Below are 20,547 nucleotides of genomic sequence, written 5' to 3'. Positions count from 1 at the left end.
CTGCCAACATGAACAGCAGGGTCTAGTGATGTGGTGGGGACACAGGAGCTGAGTGGACAGGGGAGATCCCAGCAGAAGCAGATCCCCTCCTTCCCATTGCTGCCAGTCCTCCAATCATTTTCCATCAATTTCCACAACCTTGTTTTGAATGAATTGTAAATAGTACCCATGAATTAAGGGGTTAATGTTAGAGCAGGGAAACTGTTCAATGAATGTTGATATCTTTTCTAAATTGCCTCTTTTCCCCCAAATTTATTCATTATTAGAAATATCTTGCCAAATAATTTCTGAGAGTGAATCTCTACCCTCTCTGCTGCGGCCTCTTTCTGCCTGCATTTGAGTGTGTCCTGGTATCCAGCCTGGTAGGATCACTCTTCATGTGTTGGGCATTCCTTTGTCTAGCACAGTATTTTAGAAGCTATAATGTGAGGCAGTTTTGTGATTTTTATTAATGGTTTAGGATGAAATCAAAGCCTTGTGGCAGTTTCATAATTTAGTGGGCAGTTTAACAAGTTGCTTTGCCAGAATATATTTTAAATACCATTCAGCACCATTTTACAGACCATTTAAATGAAATCTGTAGGGGATACTCCCTGCTTCTCAAACAGAAGAGAAAATAAAAAAAATAAGATATTTTTATTTTAAAAAGTGTGTGGAGAGTGCAGTTAAAAAAACAGAATGATGATGACAGAACAGAATACAAATACTGTCTGAAAGCCCTACACCTAAGTTCCAGGGGGCTCTATTCCTTTCTTGTGGCACCACACAAGTTCATGACAATCACTTTGTTAAATCAACTTCAAGACTAAATCAAACCATACCCTGTGAAATGCAAAATACAGAACTTAAGTTTTAGTCTCTACGTCCTAAGTTTGGTTAAATATAATACTTCTAGGATTTCTGTAGTCCAGTTCTAGCTTTATTACAGAAATTCCTCACAGAATAGAAAGTGATCTTTTGAAGAAACATCTTCTGAAGAGCCCATCTTGCACTCCTCAGGTTACTATGTCCTAGCCTTCAATCTCCCATTCTCTTTACTCCCAGCATGCACTGTGGCAATAAAACACTATATATCCTCTGCTCTTGTTTTGAAAAGCACTATACACATGAAGTATCACAAACACTTTGGAGCATTTTTTCCAAAATATATTATTTTTACACATTCTCCGAAGATTTCTCAGACCTTCCGTTTTAATGGGGTTTTTTTGTGTTTAAAAAGGCAAGACTATTCATCCTTTCCTAGATTTTAATCTGTGACTGGTACTTTCAGTTTCACACCTCCTTTACTCCCTCTCCCTGTCTCCCTCACCAAAAAAAATGCATAAAAAAGGCAAAGCATGAGAAGTCAATTCTGTTTCTGCACACTCTCACTGATGAAATATACAATATTTAAAGAGAAAAATTTAGCACTCTTAAAAATCGTACAGGCCATTTCAGGAAAATTCATAATGAGTTATGATTATTTTTGTCAAACATGGAGATAAATCACTCTCAATCACTATGACTTCTCCAAAAGTGCTCCCCACTATTTTTTATACAACACCAAACATATCTTAGAATCATAGAATACTAATCCCCTGCCCTGATGGCAGCACCAAGCATCACCCATCCTAGACCATCCCTCCTAGATGTCTGTCTAACCTGCTCTTAAATATCTCCAGAGATGGAGATTCCACAACCTCCCTAGGCAATTTATTCCAGTGTTTAACCACCCTGATGCTTAGGAAGTTTTTCCTAATGTCCAACCTAAACCTCCCTTGCTGCAGTTTAAGCCCATTGCTTCTTGTTCTCTTTGGCCTCCGATGATAGGACAATTTTACTCCCTCCTCCTCATGACACCCTTTTAGATACTTGAAAATAGCTATCACGTATCCTCTCAGTCTTCTCCTTCCTAAACTAAACAAGCCTAGTTCTTTCAGTCTTTCCTCATAGTTCATGTTCTCTAGACCTTTAATCATTCTTGTTGCTCTTCTCTCTAGTTTCTCCACATCTTTCTGGAAATGTGGTGCCCAGAACTGGACACAATACTCCAGTTGTGGCCTAATCAGTGCAGAGTAGAGCTGAAGAACGACTTCTCGTGTCTTGCTTACAACACTCCTGCTAATGCTTCCCAGAATCATGTTTGCTTTTTTTTGACACAATGTCACACTGTTGACTCATATTTAGCTTGTGGTCTACTATGACCACTAGGCCCCTTTCTGCAGTACTCCTTCCCTTAGATAGTCGCTTCCCATTCTGTATATGTAAAACGGATTGTTCCTTCCCAAGTGGAGTACTTTGCATTTGCCCTATAAAACTTCATCCTATTTACCTCAGACCATTTCTCCAGTTTGTCCAGATCATTTTCAATCATGACCCTATCTTCCAAAGCACTTGCAACCCCTCTTAGCTTGGTATCATCTGCAAACGTAATAAGCATACTCTCTATGCCATCATCTAAATTGTGGATGAAGATACTGAACAGAACTGGTCCCAAAACAGACCCATGTGGAATTCCACTTGTTATGCCCTTCCAGCATGATTGTGAACCAATCTTAAACCAAGACAGCTTCTTATCGTTGTTCCTTACACTGCAACCTAGGTTAGGATTCAGAGTTCCTACCAAGGTGGTATTAAACATGAATCTCATTATATCCTCTGCAATCACAACTTCTCTAGGTCAAATACTGGGATCTTTTCACAAGATAACAATGACATTCTATTTACCTGCTAAAAATGTAAAATTTATAGAAAAAAAACCCAAAAGAATAAAAATTGCACTTTGTCATTACTCAAAATTGCCTGTCCTGATCACCTGAGTCTCTACTTCCTGTGCTAATACAAAGTAATTTATACTACTGTCAGCATTGCAGAGGCAACATATATTTGTGGAAGAGCAAAGTAGTATTCCATCATTTGCCAGACTGAAGGAAGGTGAGCTTAGGGTTCTGGTATTTCTTGTTCATGCATGCGGGCAAATAAAGAGCAGTTATCATTTTAAAAAATAAGACTAAACAGGATACTGGGTATTTTAAGTGAATTCTTCCTCAATTTCCATAACAGATTTGTTCAATTTACAAGTCAAATCAAGATGTTTCCAACTGTAAGTTCTTAACACTATGTGAACATTACAATGTTATTTCCTCTGGGAAGATCCAAGCGACTACAATCAATCAAGATTCTAGAGTCCTAACTCTGCTACCTACTTTATTGCTGAGCATTGTGAAACTGAATGCCACTTTACTGTTCCATAAGTCTATTTGCTCTGCAGTGTGCACCATCTTTATTAGACCCTTATTAACTTTTGCTTTTTTGTACTAAAGCATCTCTGCATAAAATATCTATACAATAATTTATTTCATATGACAACAGCAGGAGAGGATAGAGTTGGAAAGCCTGTTGTATATTGTCTGATTAAAGTGACCAATAAGCTCTGAAATGGGGCCTATGGCTCCCATCTATTAACTACAGGATGTATGAAAAAGCTGATCATTGGCACGTTTTTCTTGCTGCTAAACTCAAACAAGTAGCACTTTCTCAAGGGACATACTAAATTCAGGAAAATAAGGTATTAAGGTTGCCTGCATTTATTTTTGACCAAACGTAAATCAGGTCAGCTCTCAGGTTCCAGCCAGACTGCCAGCATAACTTCTAGTGCCATGCAGTACAGGCAAGCCCAATTAAGTTTAATTAGCTGCTTCAAAGAGGATCTTTCCATAAAAACCCAACTTTGCTTTAAAGAAATCTAGATCTTATGTAAACAGTTCCACTGTCTGCCTGACCCTTCTATGAAACTTGTCTTATCTAAGCTAAATGTGTCCTTTAAAATTCTAACTCTTTTTTTTGCTAACTAGATCCTTGCTGTTTATTAAGAGCAATTATTTTTTGTACTGTTTCCCTTTCCCATATTTAGAGGCAGAGATGCAGATTTCTCTGAAACGTTACTTTGTTCATTTTCATTTTAGGCTAACCAGGTTTAACTTTTTTCACTCTCTCTCCTTGTAAGTTACACTCTTAAGGTATTGTCGCATTTCAGATGCCCTTCTTTGAACCCTCACTATCTAAGATTTAACATATGTTGTTAGATAGCTAACATATGCATGAGTTCACGCAGGGTTAAATAGGACTGACTGAATTATGGACGCTGAACCACCACTGCCACCGCAGCACTCCCAATCAATCGGTTTGTTTTTTAAAAACCCACTGATAGGTTGCAAACATATGGCTTATTTCCACACACACTTAGTTGAACTTTCGGAAGAATTCCCAGATCCAGAATTACTACTACATTGTTCCCTTATGCATGGTTCATTTGGAATTTTGTGATTTTTAGATTTATTTATTTTTAAACTATTTTGCTCCATTTAAACTAGTCTCATTATCTTAAGCACATACATTGCCATCTACTTAGGTAATTTTGCACTTCCTTTTGTTTTACCTGCAGATGCCGGGGATAAAAGTATTGTATCATGGCTCACTATTGTGCCCTTCCTTACTTTAGAGGTTTTGGAAGGTGAGATGGGGGGTGGGGGAGAGGAGGAGGTAGTAGGGGGGAGAAGGAAAGATGTGTTGGTAACTACAATGTCCCAGTAACTGAAGAAACACAAAAACAAGTGTAAGGTTCTATTTCTGAGTAGGCGAAAGTGGAATTGCAAGAGCTAAGGTCACAGACCTCTGGGGTAATATATCCATCCCACATCCCCAGGTGCAGTTGTGCATCTGTTATGTATCAGGTTAAAAACCTAACTCTTCAATTTGAAAATGTATTTACCCAGGAAAGATCTGCTCAGATGCAGCATCTGGTTTTCAAACAGGTCCTGCTTTTTCTCAATTTTATAGCGGAGCTGACTAAGGCTGAAGGAGGTCAGTGACTTGGCTAAGGTCAAATCAGCACTCTGACTTCTATTCCATTTTCTATTAAGCCATATGGCTTCCCCACCAAACTTGGAAAATATTTAAGTAGGTGAGCAGTTTTATGTACAAAACCATAAAAAGAAAAAAAGGTGCACAGAAGGGGGAAGCATGAGACAGCATGACATGGACAGAGCACAAATTCCTTCCCATCAAACCCATTGGTCAGCCCTCTGAGCTATATATATACTGTAAATAGAAAATTAGCGAGGGACAGCAATTTATTGATTGTGATGTGTATTGAGATTAGGTCCAGATGGATAATCCTAACAGTTAGCAGAAGAGAAATGTAGAAGATAAAATACCTTGCTCCTTTCATCAGTCGATTTCATGGAACTCTGCAAAGGAGATCAGTATTACCACCCCCATCTTACAGATGGGGAAACTGAAGCACTGGGATGTGAAATGACTTGTTGAAGGTTACCATCAAAGGCAGGAATGTAACACAGGTGTCTTGAGCTCCAGTGTCCTAACCATTAAGTCATGCTGCCTCTCTGAGGTAGTGAAAAGCATTTCACTAGCCATATACTATACATACACTCCTGTGAATAAAGTGTCCATCTCCCACAATGTTTTCTAGCCCAGACTCCACAAACAAAACATATTTGTGTAGCTTCGAACATGAGAAAGATCCAATTACTTTAAAGATGGAAGAAAAAGAGGAAGACCAAGTTAGGCTCAGCATTCAGATCTTCCTCCCACCCAACCATGATTTCAGTGGAAAAAAAAAAAACAGTCCTCTACACATTGTTAATATTCTACTACAGCATTTACAGCACGATTATACACATGACAGAAAATAAAATGGAACAGAAATCACACAGTCTTATTTAATTGTCCAAACCAAGTAAAATGTTGAAAATAAACAGGACAATTTACTTTTTGTCCTTTTTATCTTCTGTTTAAAAAAAATCTATGATAAATGTCCACACTAAGAGAATGTATCCTAAACAGAAAACGGCACACTGACAAGGATTTTTTTTTAAATCCAGTTTTAGTTTTAACTATTTAAAGGTAAGATTAATATAATAGGCAAAGGAATTTTTTAGGTTTTGTAAATTGGCATTATCCCTTCAGAAGTTAAATATTTTTCAACCTACTGTAAATTGATGAACAGCATTGATTTCAACTGATTACATTTCACATGCCATAGAGAGAACTCTGCTTACCAGGATCATGTGACCGGTGGAGATGTCCATGTTTGACTGAACTGGTTCCTCACACCAGGATGATGTGCTGCTTCGAGTGGAGGGACTGGCAATGGGCCCATCACTAAGTTGTGAAGAGACACTGTTTATGCGAGATGCGTGTGGGGGCTCTGGTCGATCAGATGATTTTACAGCCATGCGCTGACGGCACAGCTCCTAGAAGACCAAGAAAGAAAGGAACAATCTGGGGTTAATAGAAGCCACTACGGAATAAGTCTGCTAATGACAATACTATTTATAATACCTCTCTAAAGTGGAAGTGTTTTTGTTTCCACTATGAGCTAATAATTTGGGCATCTGTTACTTTGGATATTTACATTTACTAGACCCACTATATGAAAAAAATTGACCATCTCAGTCACATGCAAAAGTTTAGCTATGAGTGTATGCACATTGCTAATAGAATTTGAGCCCCAAAATATTATTTATGAAGCAATTTGAGAGCAGTTTTATACCATACTGCATTCTATGAACTTAATTCTGCAATGTACAACCTGCTGAAGTTAATGGGGTTGCCCTGGTGTAATTGAGAGCAGAATTCAGCCCTGAATTTGCAAGCTCAGCAAGCAATAGCAACTGAATTGATGTGCTCTAATATAAATTCTAGTTGATAGATGGGCTATTTCTCTTCATTAAAATAGAGTATACACAACCTTACTCCTAGATGTGGGACACAGAAAATGAAGGATGACATTAAGAAAGAATAAAAAATAGAAATCTGCCATGTGCTATAAGCACTTTGACAAAGAAAGAAAACTGAATCTACCATACACCCCCATTCAATCACGATACAACACCAAAAATCAAGTGAAAAGTAAGGCATTTTAGTTGTACCATACATGAAACGCATATCTAAAATGTATTGTGCTTATGTAGGAATGGAAAATGCTGATAGCACAAACAGGGGCAGATGACCATTTCGCGGGGCCCCCCCTTTGCCACGGCGCATGCGCGGTGGCGCCACGGCGCATGCACGAGACTTCTTGAAGCGCGGGGCCCAGGGTGGCCGCCCCGCTCACTCTGCCCTATATCTGCCCCTGAGCACAAACAATGCTTCCAGAGAAACAACACTCTGTATTTTGAAATTCTCAATCTAATTTGGTGAAATAGACCCTTCTTTATATTGTCTTTGTTACAATGCATTCAGATTAACTCACGTGTAGTAAAATTTCAAAATAAATTAAAAAAAAAAAAGACAATTTTGTTAACACATGTCTATTGCCCAGGAAGAATTTTGGGAAGCTTATGCTGCACACTAAGCCTGGCTATATCCATGGTGCTTAGACGCCTATGTACATGTGGTGTACTTGCACATTTGTCTCCAATTACTTATTTTACAAAAACACGTATAACAGCTTAGGTACTTGCCTCTGGCTATCAAAATAATACATTTTAAAGAATCCATACTGTTAAAATGCGATGGCATCTGTTTTCTTATTCAATAACAACTCCAAGTTTATGAGTATGATGAGTTTTAAAACTCCATAGATCATGGGAAATAAGGGCTTTCTTCTTGTGATATAAATGCATCCATTTAATGCATGAATGTCTTTTTTTAAAAGGTTCAACAGGTATCTTTCATTCATCTTAGCTGTGACAATGGTTCCAGCATTCAAAACTAGGATTCTCCTTTTCAAATGAAAATCTGAATATAGTCATATATAAAGATTGCTCTTGCCACTTCCTAAGCAATACACTGAATAACTATAAGCCAAAAGACCATCCAAATAGTTTGTTTTCCTTCATCTTAAGTTGCCATCTTAAGCTGCTCTGTATTAAGGTCCTTTGTACGTGCAAGGCAGTATTTTTTTGCCTAGGGTGGGAGTGGTGACACATTTATATATAAATTAATGAGAGAGTGAGACAAAGATGCTATAACGTATAATATAAAGATATACTTGGCAAAAGTTTGGAGTACATTGCTCGCTTGTGGCAGATGCGACAATTGTGCAAATCATCCTTAATGCATGTCCATAAATCCTCAACAGGGAAGGTGTCCATTCATGCCTTTTTACAGAAAAAAATATAATTGATTTTTATGTAAAGTAACTTTTCTTTTCTCTTTCCTATTGACAGTTTTCCATATCTCCTTGTTTGTAGCAGTAGATGCCTTAGGGCTAATCTATGCTACATAGGTTCTACCTATGCAGGTATACTGGTAGAGCCCCCTAATATAAACTCAGCATATGTCAACAGAAAGAAGCTTTTCAGACAGCATAACACCACCATCTTCCTGAAGGACATTAGCTATGTTTTCAGAAGCATTCTTCTGTCAGAATAGCTGCATCTATTGTGAGGTTTTGCTGGCATAGCTATGTCAGCAAAGAGGTTGTTGTTGTTTTTCCCCACACCGTTGACTGACACAGCTTTGCTAACAAAACTTTGAAGTGGAGAACTGGCCTTAGTTACCTGGGACTGACCTCATTATGCTGATGAGAAAAAAAAAAAGTAAAATTTAAACCCTAAAATTAATTTTAAATAGCTTTTATATTAGGACTCTGAGGCATACCTGGGTGATCGACAAATGCCTTTGATGTCGACACCCGCGCGTCCAGACTACCGCGCTGAGCCGACAAACAGCTGATCGGCTCAGCGCGGCAGCCATGTAAATTTAAATGAAGCGGTGATTATTTAAATCGCCGCTTCATTTTCCAATGCCTGGTAGCCTGACGACAGAGGCATGTAGTCTAGACGTATCCTTAAACTAAGCTTTTATACTACAGGAAGTCTAGGCTCTCTGCTTTGTAAAAGAGAGAGTGATTATCTCTCTGAAGGGTCACATGAGCTATCAGATGTTAAAATATCACCAGTCCAGAATGACTTTTGCTAGCCCCAGAATTACCTTGGGGCACAGTAATTTTAAATCCCCCTTTTAAAAAACAACTGCATATTTGGGAGAAAGCTGACAATGTTGCATCTGATGGCTTCTTTATTAAAAGGTAACAGCTGTTCAGACATCTAAATATTAGACATTCCTGGTAGGGATGGATTACTGGACAGAGAGCAGATGAAGTGGTTAAAGGTAAAATATACACAGTTTCTCGTGGCTAATACATAAGTGGCTTTGCACCATATTTGGCTTTTCCCATAATTGGGAATCATCCATGATCCTGCCTAGTCTTGGTATAAGATTAAGCAGTCTCAGGACTGCTATAATTTGTGCTCTGCCGCTGCCCACAGCCCTTACAGATTCTTGTAGCTGCCAAGGATAGCCAGAGCACAGTGGATTCCTGTCACGATTCCTATACTTAGCTGGCTATGCTACTCCCTCTCAGGACTATGAAAACTCTATGCCATACATGGATACCACAGTTCTAAGAGTATCTGTGTGACCAGATGTGATGCCTTTATGAAAACAGTAAAAATAGGTCACAAAGGGGTTACTGAATAAGGAAGAACCATATGTAAGTTACTCATGTCCCTGTACATGAAGATATAACCTCCTTCTCAGGCTGCAGCTCTGGGAGGGATTATGCTTCCTGAATTCTTGAGGGTTGCTACACTGTCTTTTCTCTGTTCATGTGGGATTCTTTGCACTCCTGGAAGTAGTCGCAGGAATCAACAACAGGAACTGTAATACTGGCTAGTCCTTGTGAAGAGCATGGCTTGGAGTCAGTGTTGGTCCTTACTCCTCACCCAGGGCAAAAGTTTACTCAACAATATAAGAAAGGCTTAAAGAGGTGGTCTGGGCTATACACGGGGGGGGGGGGGGGGGGGGGGGGGGGAAGGAGAGAGGGGGAGGAAAGAGACACACAAAAAAAGGGACCTCACAAGGTGGTCACTGCAAATATTTAATAAACTTAACTGAGCCCAATATTGTTAATATAGAAATTTCATCATTGAGCCCTAACAGAATTGATGTCACTTCATTTACGCCCCTAGTTAAGCCCTGCACATTTAAGGCCATAGTCAAGAGAATCATCAGCCATCTACATTCTTCACTCTCAAGTGTTTATGTTTTTAATTCCAGAAACAGCAAACATTGTGCTCACCAGAGGAAGCTTAGAACCCAAATGTGAAAGTTCCAAACAATTACAAACTCCAGGAACATTGATATCAGCACACACCCATTTAATAATCCTTTGCAAAAAGTGAATTCAATGAATGTGTCACACTTCTGAATTTAACATAGTGGCCATGGCTATTATGATCCTACTGTGACTGTAATGTACTGTCTCTGTATACTGCTTGTCATTCTTCATTTAAAAGCATCATTTACACCTAAAAAAGCAATCATACTGCATACAGTGAAATATGAAGGAGTGATCCTTCTGACCCTTTTGGGCTATGATCTAATGGATGGGCTGGACTTAGACATTTATTTAAAATGTAATTTGAAGTTTATGACATTATTTCCCATTATATGGCAATTGCTATCACACAGAGGTAGTGCCTCTGTTTTTTATTTCCCAGCATTTATTATCAAACTTCTGTGAAATAGACATGCAGCATATAATGGAAAACTAATATCACTGTATGACAAACTGCAATAACCAAGATAAATATTCTGAAAATAATCTCCAGTTAAATGAGTTTAAAGTACAGTGTTATGACGACGTGGAGAGAGCTTTTTCATTTGAGAAAAAAAACCTGATAAACCTAAAAACACAATTAATATTTTCAGAGAAACCTTGAACTATTCCAAGGAGATTTTGAAGTGGTCCTAATTTTTTATTGTTCCATAGAGAGATGGAAGGGTGAAAAAAGAACTTTTATAAAAAAGGGAAAACAACATATAAAAATGGTGTTAAAGTAGATAAATCAAATCTTTAATTGGCATTAAATACAATGTGGATTAGTTGGCACATACAATTTAGCCAATTCTAAAGAAAAGCCTTAATTCACCCAGTGTTCCTCATTACAGGCACAACTATTTGCCTTCTTAGCACAGGAGCCGGAAGTCAGTATTAGTGCAGACCTTTGTAAACCATTATACAGGGAACTTATGCAGAGAGAGAAGCCACAGTAAGGAAATCTTACCACAGCACTTTTTTGAATTGTGATTGAAACCCTCTTCAAGAAGCCAGATAGCAGCTGCATTAGTGAAAGCCTCTCTTTAATCAAAAAGACAGAATGGACACGTGGTTTGTACATTCTTGGCTAGGTCTCCTAACTATCACAACTGATTTTCATGCATAACCTCAACTCTCTGCATTCCCACCAGACGCCAGGAGGCATCATGCCCACTCAGAAATGAATCTCACTCTTTCAATGAGGTGTCAAGCCAGGGCTGCTTTAGAAATGCAGCCAACATAATACAGCAAGTGCCATCTCTTCTTTAGGATGTCCCTGTGCCATGACAGCATTGCGCATTTGCTGCCACATGCTTTTACACTGGATGACAGCTGTCAAGTATCACAGAAGTGTAAGAGAGGAAACTAGAATTTCTAAGAACTTATTTTACCAAGAAGATAGGATTTAATACAGTAAGTACCTGGAAAATCCATTAAGACCGCATGGGTTACTAAAAGGCCTATCTTGAAAGATAAATCCATGTACACTCCATTGTAAGGTAAGTTTATAGCAAAGGATGACATTCAAACTTGCTTGAACTAGGGCTTCAATGGTAGATATCAACCTGTTTCCTTACATGTAATGAATAGTTAAGCTTTCTCTACATCTGACGTTGGGCTCCACCAGAAAGGGGTGTAGGAAGAAAATTTCAGAACATGCTGAGTATTTGCTCTAAAACAGTGGTGGGCAAACCATAGCCCATGGGCCACATGTGACCCACTGAGGCACTACCAACAGCCTGCCTCTGTCTGCCCTTCTCCCCCATATGCCTCTCATGCATTGGGGCCTGGAGCTCTGCACTTCCTACTCCTCTCCCTCCCTTCCAACACTTTCAGAGTGCCATCAATCTGCAGATTTGTGTTCTGCCCCTACTCTCTACCCTCCCTCCCAAATCTGGAAACCACAAAACAGCCTTTTGCAGCTGTTCAAGTTATGGGTGGGTGGGGAAAAAGTGATTATGGAATGTGAATCAGGTGGTTCATGGTGGAGAGAGAAGTAGGAAGTGTGGGGCTCCAGTGCCCCAGTGTGCAAGAGGTGCATGGGAGAGGAGGGCAGTCAGGGGTCTGCAGACTACAAGTGGAACCCCAGTGGGCCGTGGGTTGCTGTGGTCCGCTGAGAAGAAAGAGGGCTACTCATGCGACCCACTCCCTATTGTTGGTTGCCCATCACTGCTCTAAAAGGTGTAAGCTTATCCAAAATAATAGCATGCTGACTTTGACAAAACAGTCCCCTCCTCCCCCGATAATTGTGACAAAACCCCAAAAGACCCTTTTGATGTTGATATTGATTCTCTTTAAGCACAACTATGCAATACATGATAATATGTAGCATAGTTAAAATTAGAGCAAAGTAACTAGCTAGATAACATAAAATAAAACCAGAAGACTGTATGGCACAGTCAGTCAGAAAATGGACTCTGATTAGCACAGCAGGGTGCTAATATCAGGAGATGAAGCCTGAAGATGGCAGTTAAGAGATGCCTGATACACATCTCTTGCTTATACTCATTTCTTTTCAAGATGAGCTGTTGAGTGCTGTCACCCTTTCTTCAAGCCACCTTATATTCAGCTATCACCGTTTATTAAAATGTGTCCACAGTCTGGCTGTGCTCACTGTGCGTGTCTTCAGATGTTTTGCCAGGGCCTGTGCTTTTAGCTCAGTAACAGATTTTGACTCCTGAATCATTTTCACCTAGTGAAAAACAGTAGGCTGGTCATAGGAGCCAGTAGATGCTTTGCAACGCAAACTTAAGGTTACATGGACTCATGATAAAAGATGATAGACTCCATATAGACAGGAATGTAGACTAAAATATTTAAACTTGATCAAGAGACTCTCACTTTATACTTGTGACCAACGTTCCCTCTAATTTTTCCATCCATGTGCAGAATATATTTTGTTATGTGCACTGAGGTATGTGGGGGTGTGCACAATCAGTAGAATCATACGTTGCTGGCTGTGGGCAATTGTGGGTGCTCTGCTAATCATTTGGAGGGCACCTGACTCTCTCCTAGGTGGCTGCTCAAGAACACAGCTTACAGGGAACGCTGCTGGTGACCTAACTCACAAGCAGATATAATGAGCTATAGGTGGAATTGCTCAATCTAGAGCAAACACGAGTATTCTCATAACATCTGACATATTGTGTGTAATATCTATCTGAACACCTGTTATTAAGGTTGCCAACTTTCTAATTACAGAAAACCAAACACCTTTGTGCTGCTGCTTACCCTGCTACTTCTCCAAGGCCCCCGCTCACTCCACCTCACTTCTATAACACGAGTAGCCATGTTAGTCTGTATCCATAAAAATAAGGAGTTTTATCGTACCTTAAAGACTAAAGCTGCATCTAGACTGGCAAGAAAAACTTGCCAGCTGTCTACACTGGCCACTTGAATTTGCGCAAGAACACTGACGACTAATGTATGATCATCAGTGTTCTTGCGCAAATACAATGACTCTCCCATTCGGGAAAAAGCCCTCTAGAGCAAATGCTTTTGTGCAAGAGGGCCAGTGTAGACAACTGAGAACTATTTTGTGCAAAAAAGCCCCGATGGCGAAAATGGCGAGCCAGCATGTCCCTTTAGTTCTTAGGCAGAGAGGTGGCCAAGGGAGCTGAGAGCTGTGCATGCTGCCCCCATCAACAGGCACTGTTCCAACAGCTCTCATTGGCTGTGGTTTCCAGCCAATGGGAGCTGCCAACCTGGCACTTGGGGCAGTATCTGCAGATGAGGGCAGTACTCAGTACCTTCCCAGCTGCACCTCTACTTAGGAGCCACAGGGACTTACTGACTGCTTCACAGGAGCCATGTAGAACTGGATACTGAATCTGCCTGGCTTGCTGCGGCCAACTGGACTTTTAGTGATCCAGGCACCTGTGCTGATCAGAGCTGCAAGGGTCCCTTTTTGAAAGTGTATCCTGGTAAAAAAAACCCAAACACCTGGCAACCGTAGCAGTTATTTTTCCCTACATGCTTACCTCAGTTCTACTGAATAGGAACCTAGAAACTAAAGATTCAAAATTTTCCAGTTTATTTAAAACAAAACAAAACCTTATCCCCAAAACTACACACCAGTACTATAGCCAAATTTCTTCTTTATGCATCTGAAGTTACACAATCTAGAAAAGTCAAAATTAATCCTATACAGAGGCTTGTCATTCTCAAATGCCGTTAAACTGTTGATAATCCAAACCAAAGACACCTCTGCTTCTTCACGTCTATTTGAAAATTATGAACACCAAACCTGGAATCAGAATTAAGATATCAAAGGAAAATTGCAAAGATATCAAATGCAAAGATATCAAAGGAAAATTCAAATATATTAAAAGTTGTGGACACTTACACAGCATGCCCTTTAAATGTAACTGGGACAAAGCATTGCAGAGCCTACTGTAAAGCCCACTTTAACCAGGATATAGTGTAATGATCTAATATTTATTTTCATTTGTAATAAAATTAATGTTTGTACAGGGAAATGAACAATGTGAAATATTAAATTGTAAACGATTCTATACTAAAACTGATAACGAAACATACTGTGAATGCTAAGAACATATGCGAATTATATAGCATGACCTTTAAAATTACTCAGGAAAACTCTCCTATCTGCTTTCCTCTCACTTATTTGAACATTTTTCTTATTTTTCTTAAAAAAAATATCAATCTGCCCTTTACAATTAAAGCAGAACCGAATTTTGCACATACCACATGGATTCAACCATTTTGTTGCACAGCACAACAAAAAAGTTTTCTATATTGAGAAAAATCAGATTAATCAAAACCTGGACTACAAATACTATGATACATTAGTTATAATTGTATGTTGTCATTACAGAACAGAATAAAAGTTGTTTGGCTGCCTTTACAGTGCATTTCCATAGCTTAAAGTTAAATTTCAAAGAAATCCAAACATGTTAACTAAGTTTCCTGGGTTTGTAATACTTGTTTCAGGGATCATTAAAACCTTCCAGTAATTGTTTTACTCTTAAAATACTGAAACAATCTCAACATTAATTCCATTTTACGATAATTTTTGTCCTGGAATACAATAAAAAAAATCATATGTTGTGAATAGTTATGTATATGATTTACAATGATGAAACAGTAACTCTTGGAATCACAGACCATTACAAGAATAAACCATCCGATATGTATTGAAATAATGCTTAAATGAGATGCATCTAGGGAACAAAATGCTAACTTTGGACTAGATGCACACACTAGATAAATACACTTTCTGCTGCTCTTTTAACCCCATCCAGAACCCAAGGAGTGGAGAGGAAGAGGAACAGAAATAACAGATTTATTACTTTAGCTGTAGGTGCAGAATTGCTCTCTAGATTTTAATTGTCTACCTGGATTCTGATACTGCATCAATCACCAGGGTCTCCAATCCCATTATATAATCTCAAGTACTTTGTTGTGATTTCGTTTTTTAAAATTACTTAGATTATGAGGTTATCATTTCTTCTGAGATACTATTGCAAAGTCTATTATCTTTCAGCTAGAAATCATGCAAGGCTTTAATAATCATGTTTGTGTTTTTCTAATAAGACCCCAGTTTTTTCCATCATGATATTTAAAATGAAAAACTTCAATTAGTTTAGCACTCTAGGTGATTCTTGGTCATGACAAACAATTATAATCCCATACTTTCACACACACAAGAAAGCGGAAGTTGTTGCAGGGAAGTGGAAAGCAAGGGAAAAGTTAGTGTTCCTTAAACTGGAGAGAATTTTTTTGGTTTTGGTTGGTTCCCTTCACTCCTTGGTTGAAACACTGAACAGAGTGATGAATTGTCCTCCCATAATAAGAAAGTCACATGCTAAAAGACCATGAACACATCTATAACGTTTCCCTGGACTTATAATAATAATAATAGAAAAACAAATGTCCAACACTACAATTACTCCATATTTAATACTTGAAGATTTATCCAGTGTTGCTTGGGTCCTTAATTCCCCCCCTCCCCCATTTAAATCATTGTTCTGGGGTTCAGTATGCAGGCTGCCCTGGGAGAAAGGATTACTCCAGCCCTCTCTTACTTCAGGAGCTTGGGACCACGTGAAAAGTGCCTCTCTGTGGTCACTGCAGTTCCAGCAGGCACAGCTGGAAGAGCAGTGCACATTCCCCTGCTGGGGCAAGTCCATGTTCATCTTTCCGGTGCTCCCTAGTCAGGGTGAGGAATGTAGCAAACTGTGCACTTTCCCCTTGTTCCCTGATGAAGGGAAATAACCAATAATGTTGGTGTAGGAATCAGAGGGAGGGAGAGGAGCTTCAGCCCTGCCACTCTCCCTGAAGGATGCCCCGAGGGTGGGAGGCTCATGGATGGGGCAGTCCCAGACTGGGGCGGGGAGGAGTGCCCCCAGAAAACCCCTTTCACATGCCTGTTGATTCTCTCTTTTCTGTATGGTTTTATGAGAAGCATTTCCATTCCAGGCACATTCCATTTTCCTGGTACAATCAAACCCTTACCTAGCTTTAAGTTATGCTAAGAGGAAGCTAGATGCCAAATTTGATGGTCGTAGCTCTTACCATGTAGGAGGAATTCTTCAACAAAGAGACAGACAGACACACAAATGCTCTCAAATATATAGTGGATACAAAATTTCCATAATCTCACCTTAGTTCCTCAAATGGCCCCTCATAGCAGATGTTTAACAGTCCATAAAGCTTGTGCTGGTTTTCCTGGGAGCAGAGCCCAGGCGGGGCTCTAATAGTGACAGGTTCCAATGAATCTGTACTGCCACGGAACAATTGTGGTGTGGTTTCTCTTGATGCCCAGAGCACAGGCTTTTTTCACAGAGGATAGTGGCCCTCTGAAGATCAGTGTGATTTGGGGGCAACATTCAATTCTCTTCTGCCACTTTTTCCTAATGGAACAACATGGGGGATAACTAAATGGAACCTGAAGCACACTTCTTCCCCCATACTCTTCCTGCTCTGTGCTTTCCCGGTAAGAGAGTGACTGGGGGTATTCTTATTAGGCCAAGGAATGTGAAAAATAGTCTCATGAAGCCAGAGTCTTGTTTACCATGATTCAAAATGGAAATGCTTCAGAGAGAGAGAAGAAATATACAGTAAGAAAGTTTTAGAACTTTCATTTTAAAAAGGACCTCAAGTAACTTTTCCAGATATTATTGTAATTCTGGAGAGGGACAGAGGTCTGAGGCATACCTAGAAACATTTCTGTGACAGATAGTTTTATCTGTTTGAACTAAAGGCAGCTACTAATTGAATATCACATGGCTGTCATTGCTACTGATGTGGTTGTGTATAATATACTATACACACAAGATAACATGGCACAGCTGTAAACTGGAGAGGAAGGATGGATTTGTGGTAAAGCTAACGTGCTGGAATATAATACAGGGTTCAGTTCCTGGCTCTGCCACAGATAGGAGAGGCCCGAGGCCGGCTACAGCAGGTGGCAGCTAGGCGGGGCGGTGCAATTGACACCCCTGCCTGCATGGCCATCAATGGCCGTGACATCATCTCGGGGCACCCCAGAGCCCCATGACGTCATCATCGGGCGCCCAGGCCAGTGGCACCCTAGGCAGCTGCCTAGCTCACCTAGGCTCCCGGGCCGCCCCGGCCACAGACCTTGTAGGAGTCATAATAACCAGATTTTCAGTGTTATTATTCCCCTAGAAACAGTGAGAGCTGCTAAGTCTGAGCACTCTTGAAAATCTATTCTTTGATTCTCCAGCTCTGTTTCCCCATCTGTAAAATGGGGATACTATTACTTTAGAAGGTACACATAAGAACGGCCATACTGGGTCAGACCAAAGGTCCATCAAGCCCAGTGTCCTGTCTGCTGACATAGGCCAATACCAGATGCTCCAAAGGCAGGGATCACAACAGGTAATCTTCACGTGATTGCTCCCCTGTCACCCACCTCCAGAGAAACAGAAGCTAGGGATGCCATTCCTACCCATCCTAGCTCATAGTCATTGATGGACCTATCCTCCATGAATCTCTAGCACTTTTTTGAAGCCTGTTAAAGTTCTAGCTCCTACCGCATCTTCTGGCAAGGAGTTCCACAGGATGACTGTGCGCTGTGCATTCTTTTCCCCATCCTTCATCTGTATTTCTATTTCTATGATATGCTCTGTGGGCACAGGGACTACTATTATACGTTTGCACAGCATCTAACACAATGGAATCCATATAATACAGTAGAGGTTAGTATAATACAAATAAATAATAATGGTGCTATTGATGTGATAATACCAGACAGAATCATGTTATAAATGTGTTTATCACGCACTTTGAGTTCATTTGCCTGCTGCCCATTAACCTAGTTTTTCACTATGACACCTTTTTCAGCAGCTGCTGCTATTTGGGGAGGGAAATGAGACAAAAATATTTCCTCTTCCTCTCCCCAAGTGCAGAGCTGCCAAGAACTCAAACTAGGCAAAATTTAGTCCTGAACCAGCTACAGTTTCTCAATAGATAAAAATGTTCAGACCTTATCTTGTGGCCGCCCAGGGGTAGAAATGGGGGTTTAGCCCATTATAAGGAAAGATTTCTAGCTTAAATGAAACATAGCATTTACTTCTAGGTATGGAAGGACCTGACAGATTTTGAAATAGTTATATTTTCATGGCTCAAGAAGCTATTATAGCCCATTTTAGAGGTTTCTGTGGCTACCCCTGAACACTGGACTCATAAAAAAGTCTGAATTTAAAAAAATATAAAACAGTTTTTCCTTGTAAAATATGGGGTATGTACATAGCAGCTTCTTATTTGGAAGGACCAGCATAATTTACTTTTTTTTAAAGTTAGGTTTTTATAAAGATACCCATCATCATGATTTCTTAATTGCCGCCCATGGAAAGTAAACACAGAATCACTCTCCTCTTCTATGCCTGCCACGGGAACAAACTTACAATTCAGATTTTGTGCAAAATACATATTTTATGAAATGTGAAATTACTGGTGTGTTTGAGGGGGACGAAAAGAGGGAGCTAGGACAAGATTGTTTGTCTTTTGTAAAGTAAAGTCACTATCCCATATTACTTTATAAGAATTTGTGAGGTTCTCTTGAACGGCAGCAAATGTGTATATATATATATGTTAAAGAATATGAACTCTCTCAGAACAGGCATTCTTCCCTTGGTACTATAGCCAACAAAAGCCAGAAGTAAAAAGGATTAATAATGGCAGTAAGTATTATTACAGGAGTTTCTGAAAATTAGAATGTACTTACCGGTAGTGCCAAAACTTTAGTGGAAACACAGCAACTTGGATATTTAATATGGGGGGAGAGGGAGGAACAAAAATACAAAGTCTCTGGATCAATTTTCTCACTGGCCTTTTTAAACTCCTATGGTATGCTAGCCAATGATGAAGAGATCACGGCTGATACCCTGATTTGCCTTGCTGCTGTCATATGCAATAAAGATCTTATAGGAACAGGCGCAAGAAAAAAAAAGGGGGGAGGAGAAGGGAGGAACAGCTCAGTCCCTAACTGAAGTTTCTTAGCATCTTTTTTAATATAATAGCTCTCTAGTAATTATGAACATAGGCACTGTCATACCAGATAAGCTCTGTGATCGATCTAATCCAGTAACTTGTCTCCCAAACTACAAGTAGGCAGATGCAGAAGAATCTCTCTCCATAAAGATCTCATCATAACTTAGATACTGTCTTAAACTCTAAAGCACGAGGCTTTACAACCCTTTCAAAACTTCTTCTTGGCGTTATCTATTTTAGCCAGGCTATTTTGTCCAATTCTTCCCTGCATCTTACTAAATTCTTAGTTTTTAGGATAGCCTGTGGCAATGAGTTCTACAGTCTAAATATGCGGAAAACCAAAAGCGTTTCCTCTATGTGTTTTGAATTTTCTCTTATAAATTCAATGAAAGTTCCCTTCTTTTTGTATGATTAAAAAAAGGAGAACAGACATTCCTGTTTCATGGTGATAGAACAATTGTTTTGAGGTTGAAGAATGGCCTCCTACAAGGATCAGTATTATCGCCAATGTTATTTAAATTATATTGAAATGACCTACTATAGACTGGGTCTTACAAGTTTGTTTAGGAAGACGACATATGTCTCCGCACTTAGTCACTCTCCTTTGACATGCTTGAGAGCGTTCTGAAAACAAATATGGTGGCTATGGCCCATTATTATTGTCAGTTGCGCCTGATATTATAGTGAGCATCTTCCACTTACATCATGCACACACAGGCAAGAAATCTGTACATAACTCTCAATAATCAGTACATAAAGGTGACCATTATTCAAATCCGGTCTATCTAGATGTCATGCTGGTCAGAATTCTCACGTATCATGACCATCTTACAAGAAGACAAGTGACTAACATCAAAATATTTAACAGCCTGCTTGGGAAACCGGTCCCAACAACTTGGGATGCCAGTGTCCAAGAGCGACGCACTTCAGCCATGACATTGCTATTCAGCTTCAGT

The 20,547-nt window shown here is 39.6% G+C and overlaps 1 protein-coding gene across 1 annotated transcript in view; it reads right to left on the bottom strand.

Moving 5' to 3' along the window:
- PTPRN2 (protein tyrosine phosphatase receptor type N2) overlaps positions 1-20,547 on the bottom strand; it is a 944,343-nt gene that overhangs the window by 106,408 nt on the left and 817,388 nt on the right. Inside the window, exon 14 of the mRNA XM_075922745.2 lies at positions 6,060-6,254. Within this exon, the coding sequence (XP_075778860.2) occupies positions 6,060-6,254 (195 nt within the window). The remainder of the gene's footprint in view (positions 1-6,059; positions 6,255-20,547) is intronic.

Source organism: Pelodiscus sinensis, chromosome 2 (genome assembly GCF_052426305.1).
Source record: "Pelodiscus sinensis isolate ZL-2025 chromosome 2, ASM5242630v1, whole genome shotgun sequence".
NCBI classification, from domain to species: Eukaryota; Metazoa; Chordata; order Testudines; family Trionychidae; genus Pelodiscus; species Pelodiscus sinensis.
This window is presented reverse-complemented; position numbering and strand designations above follow the sequence as displayed.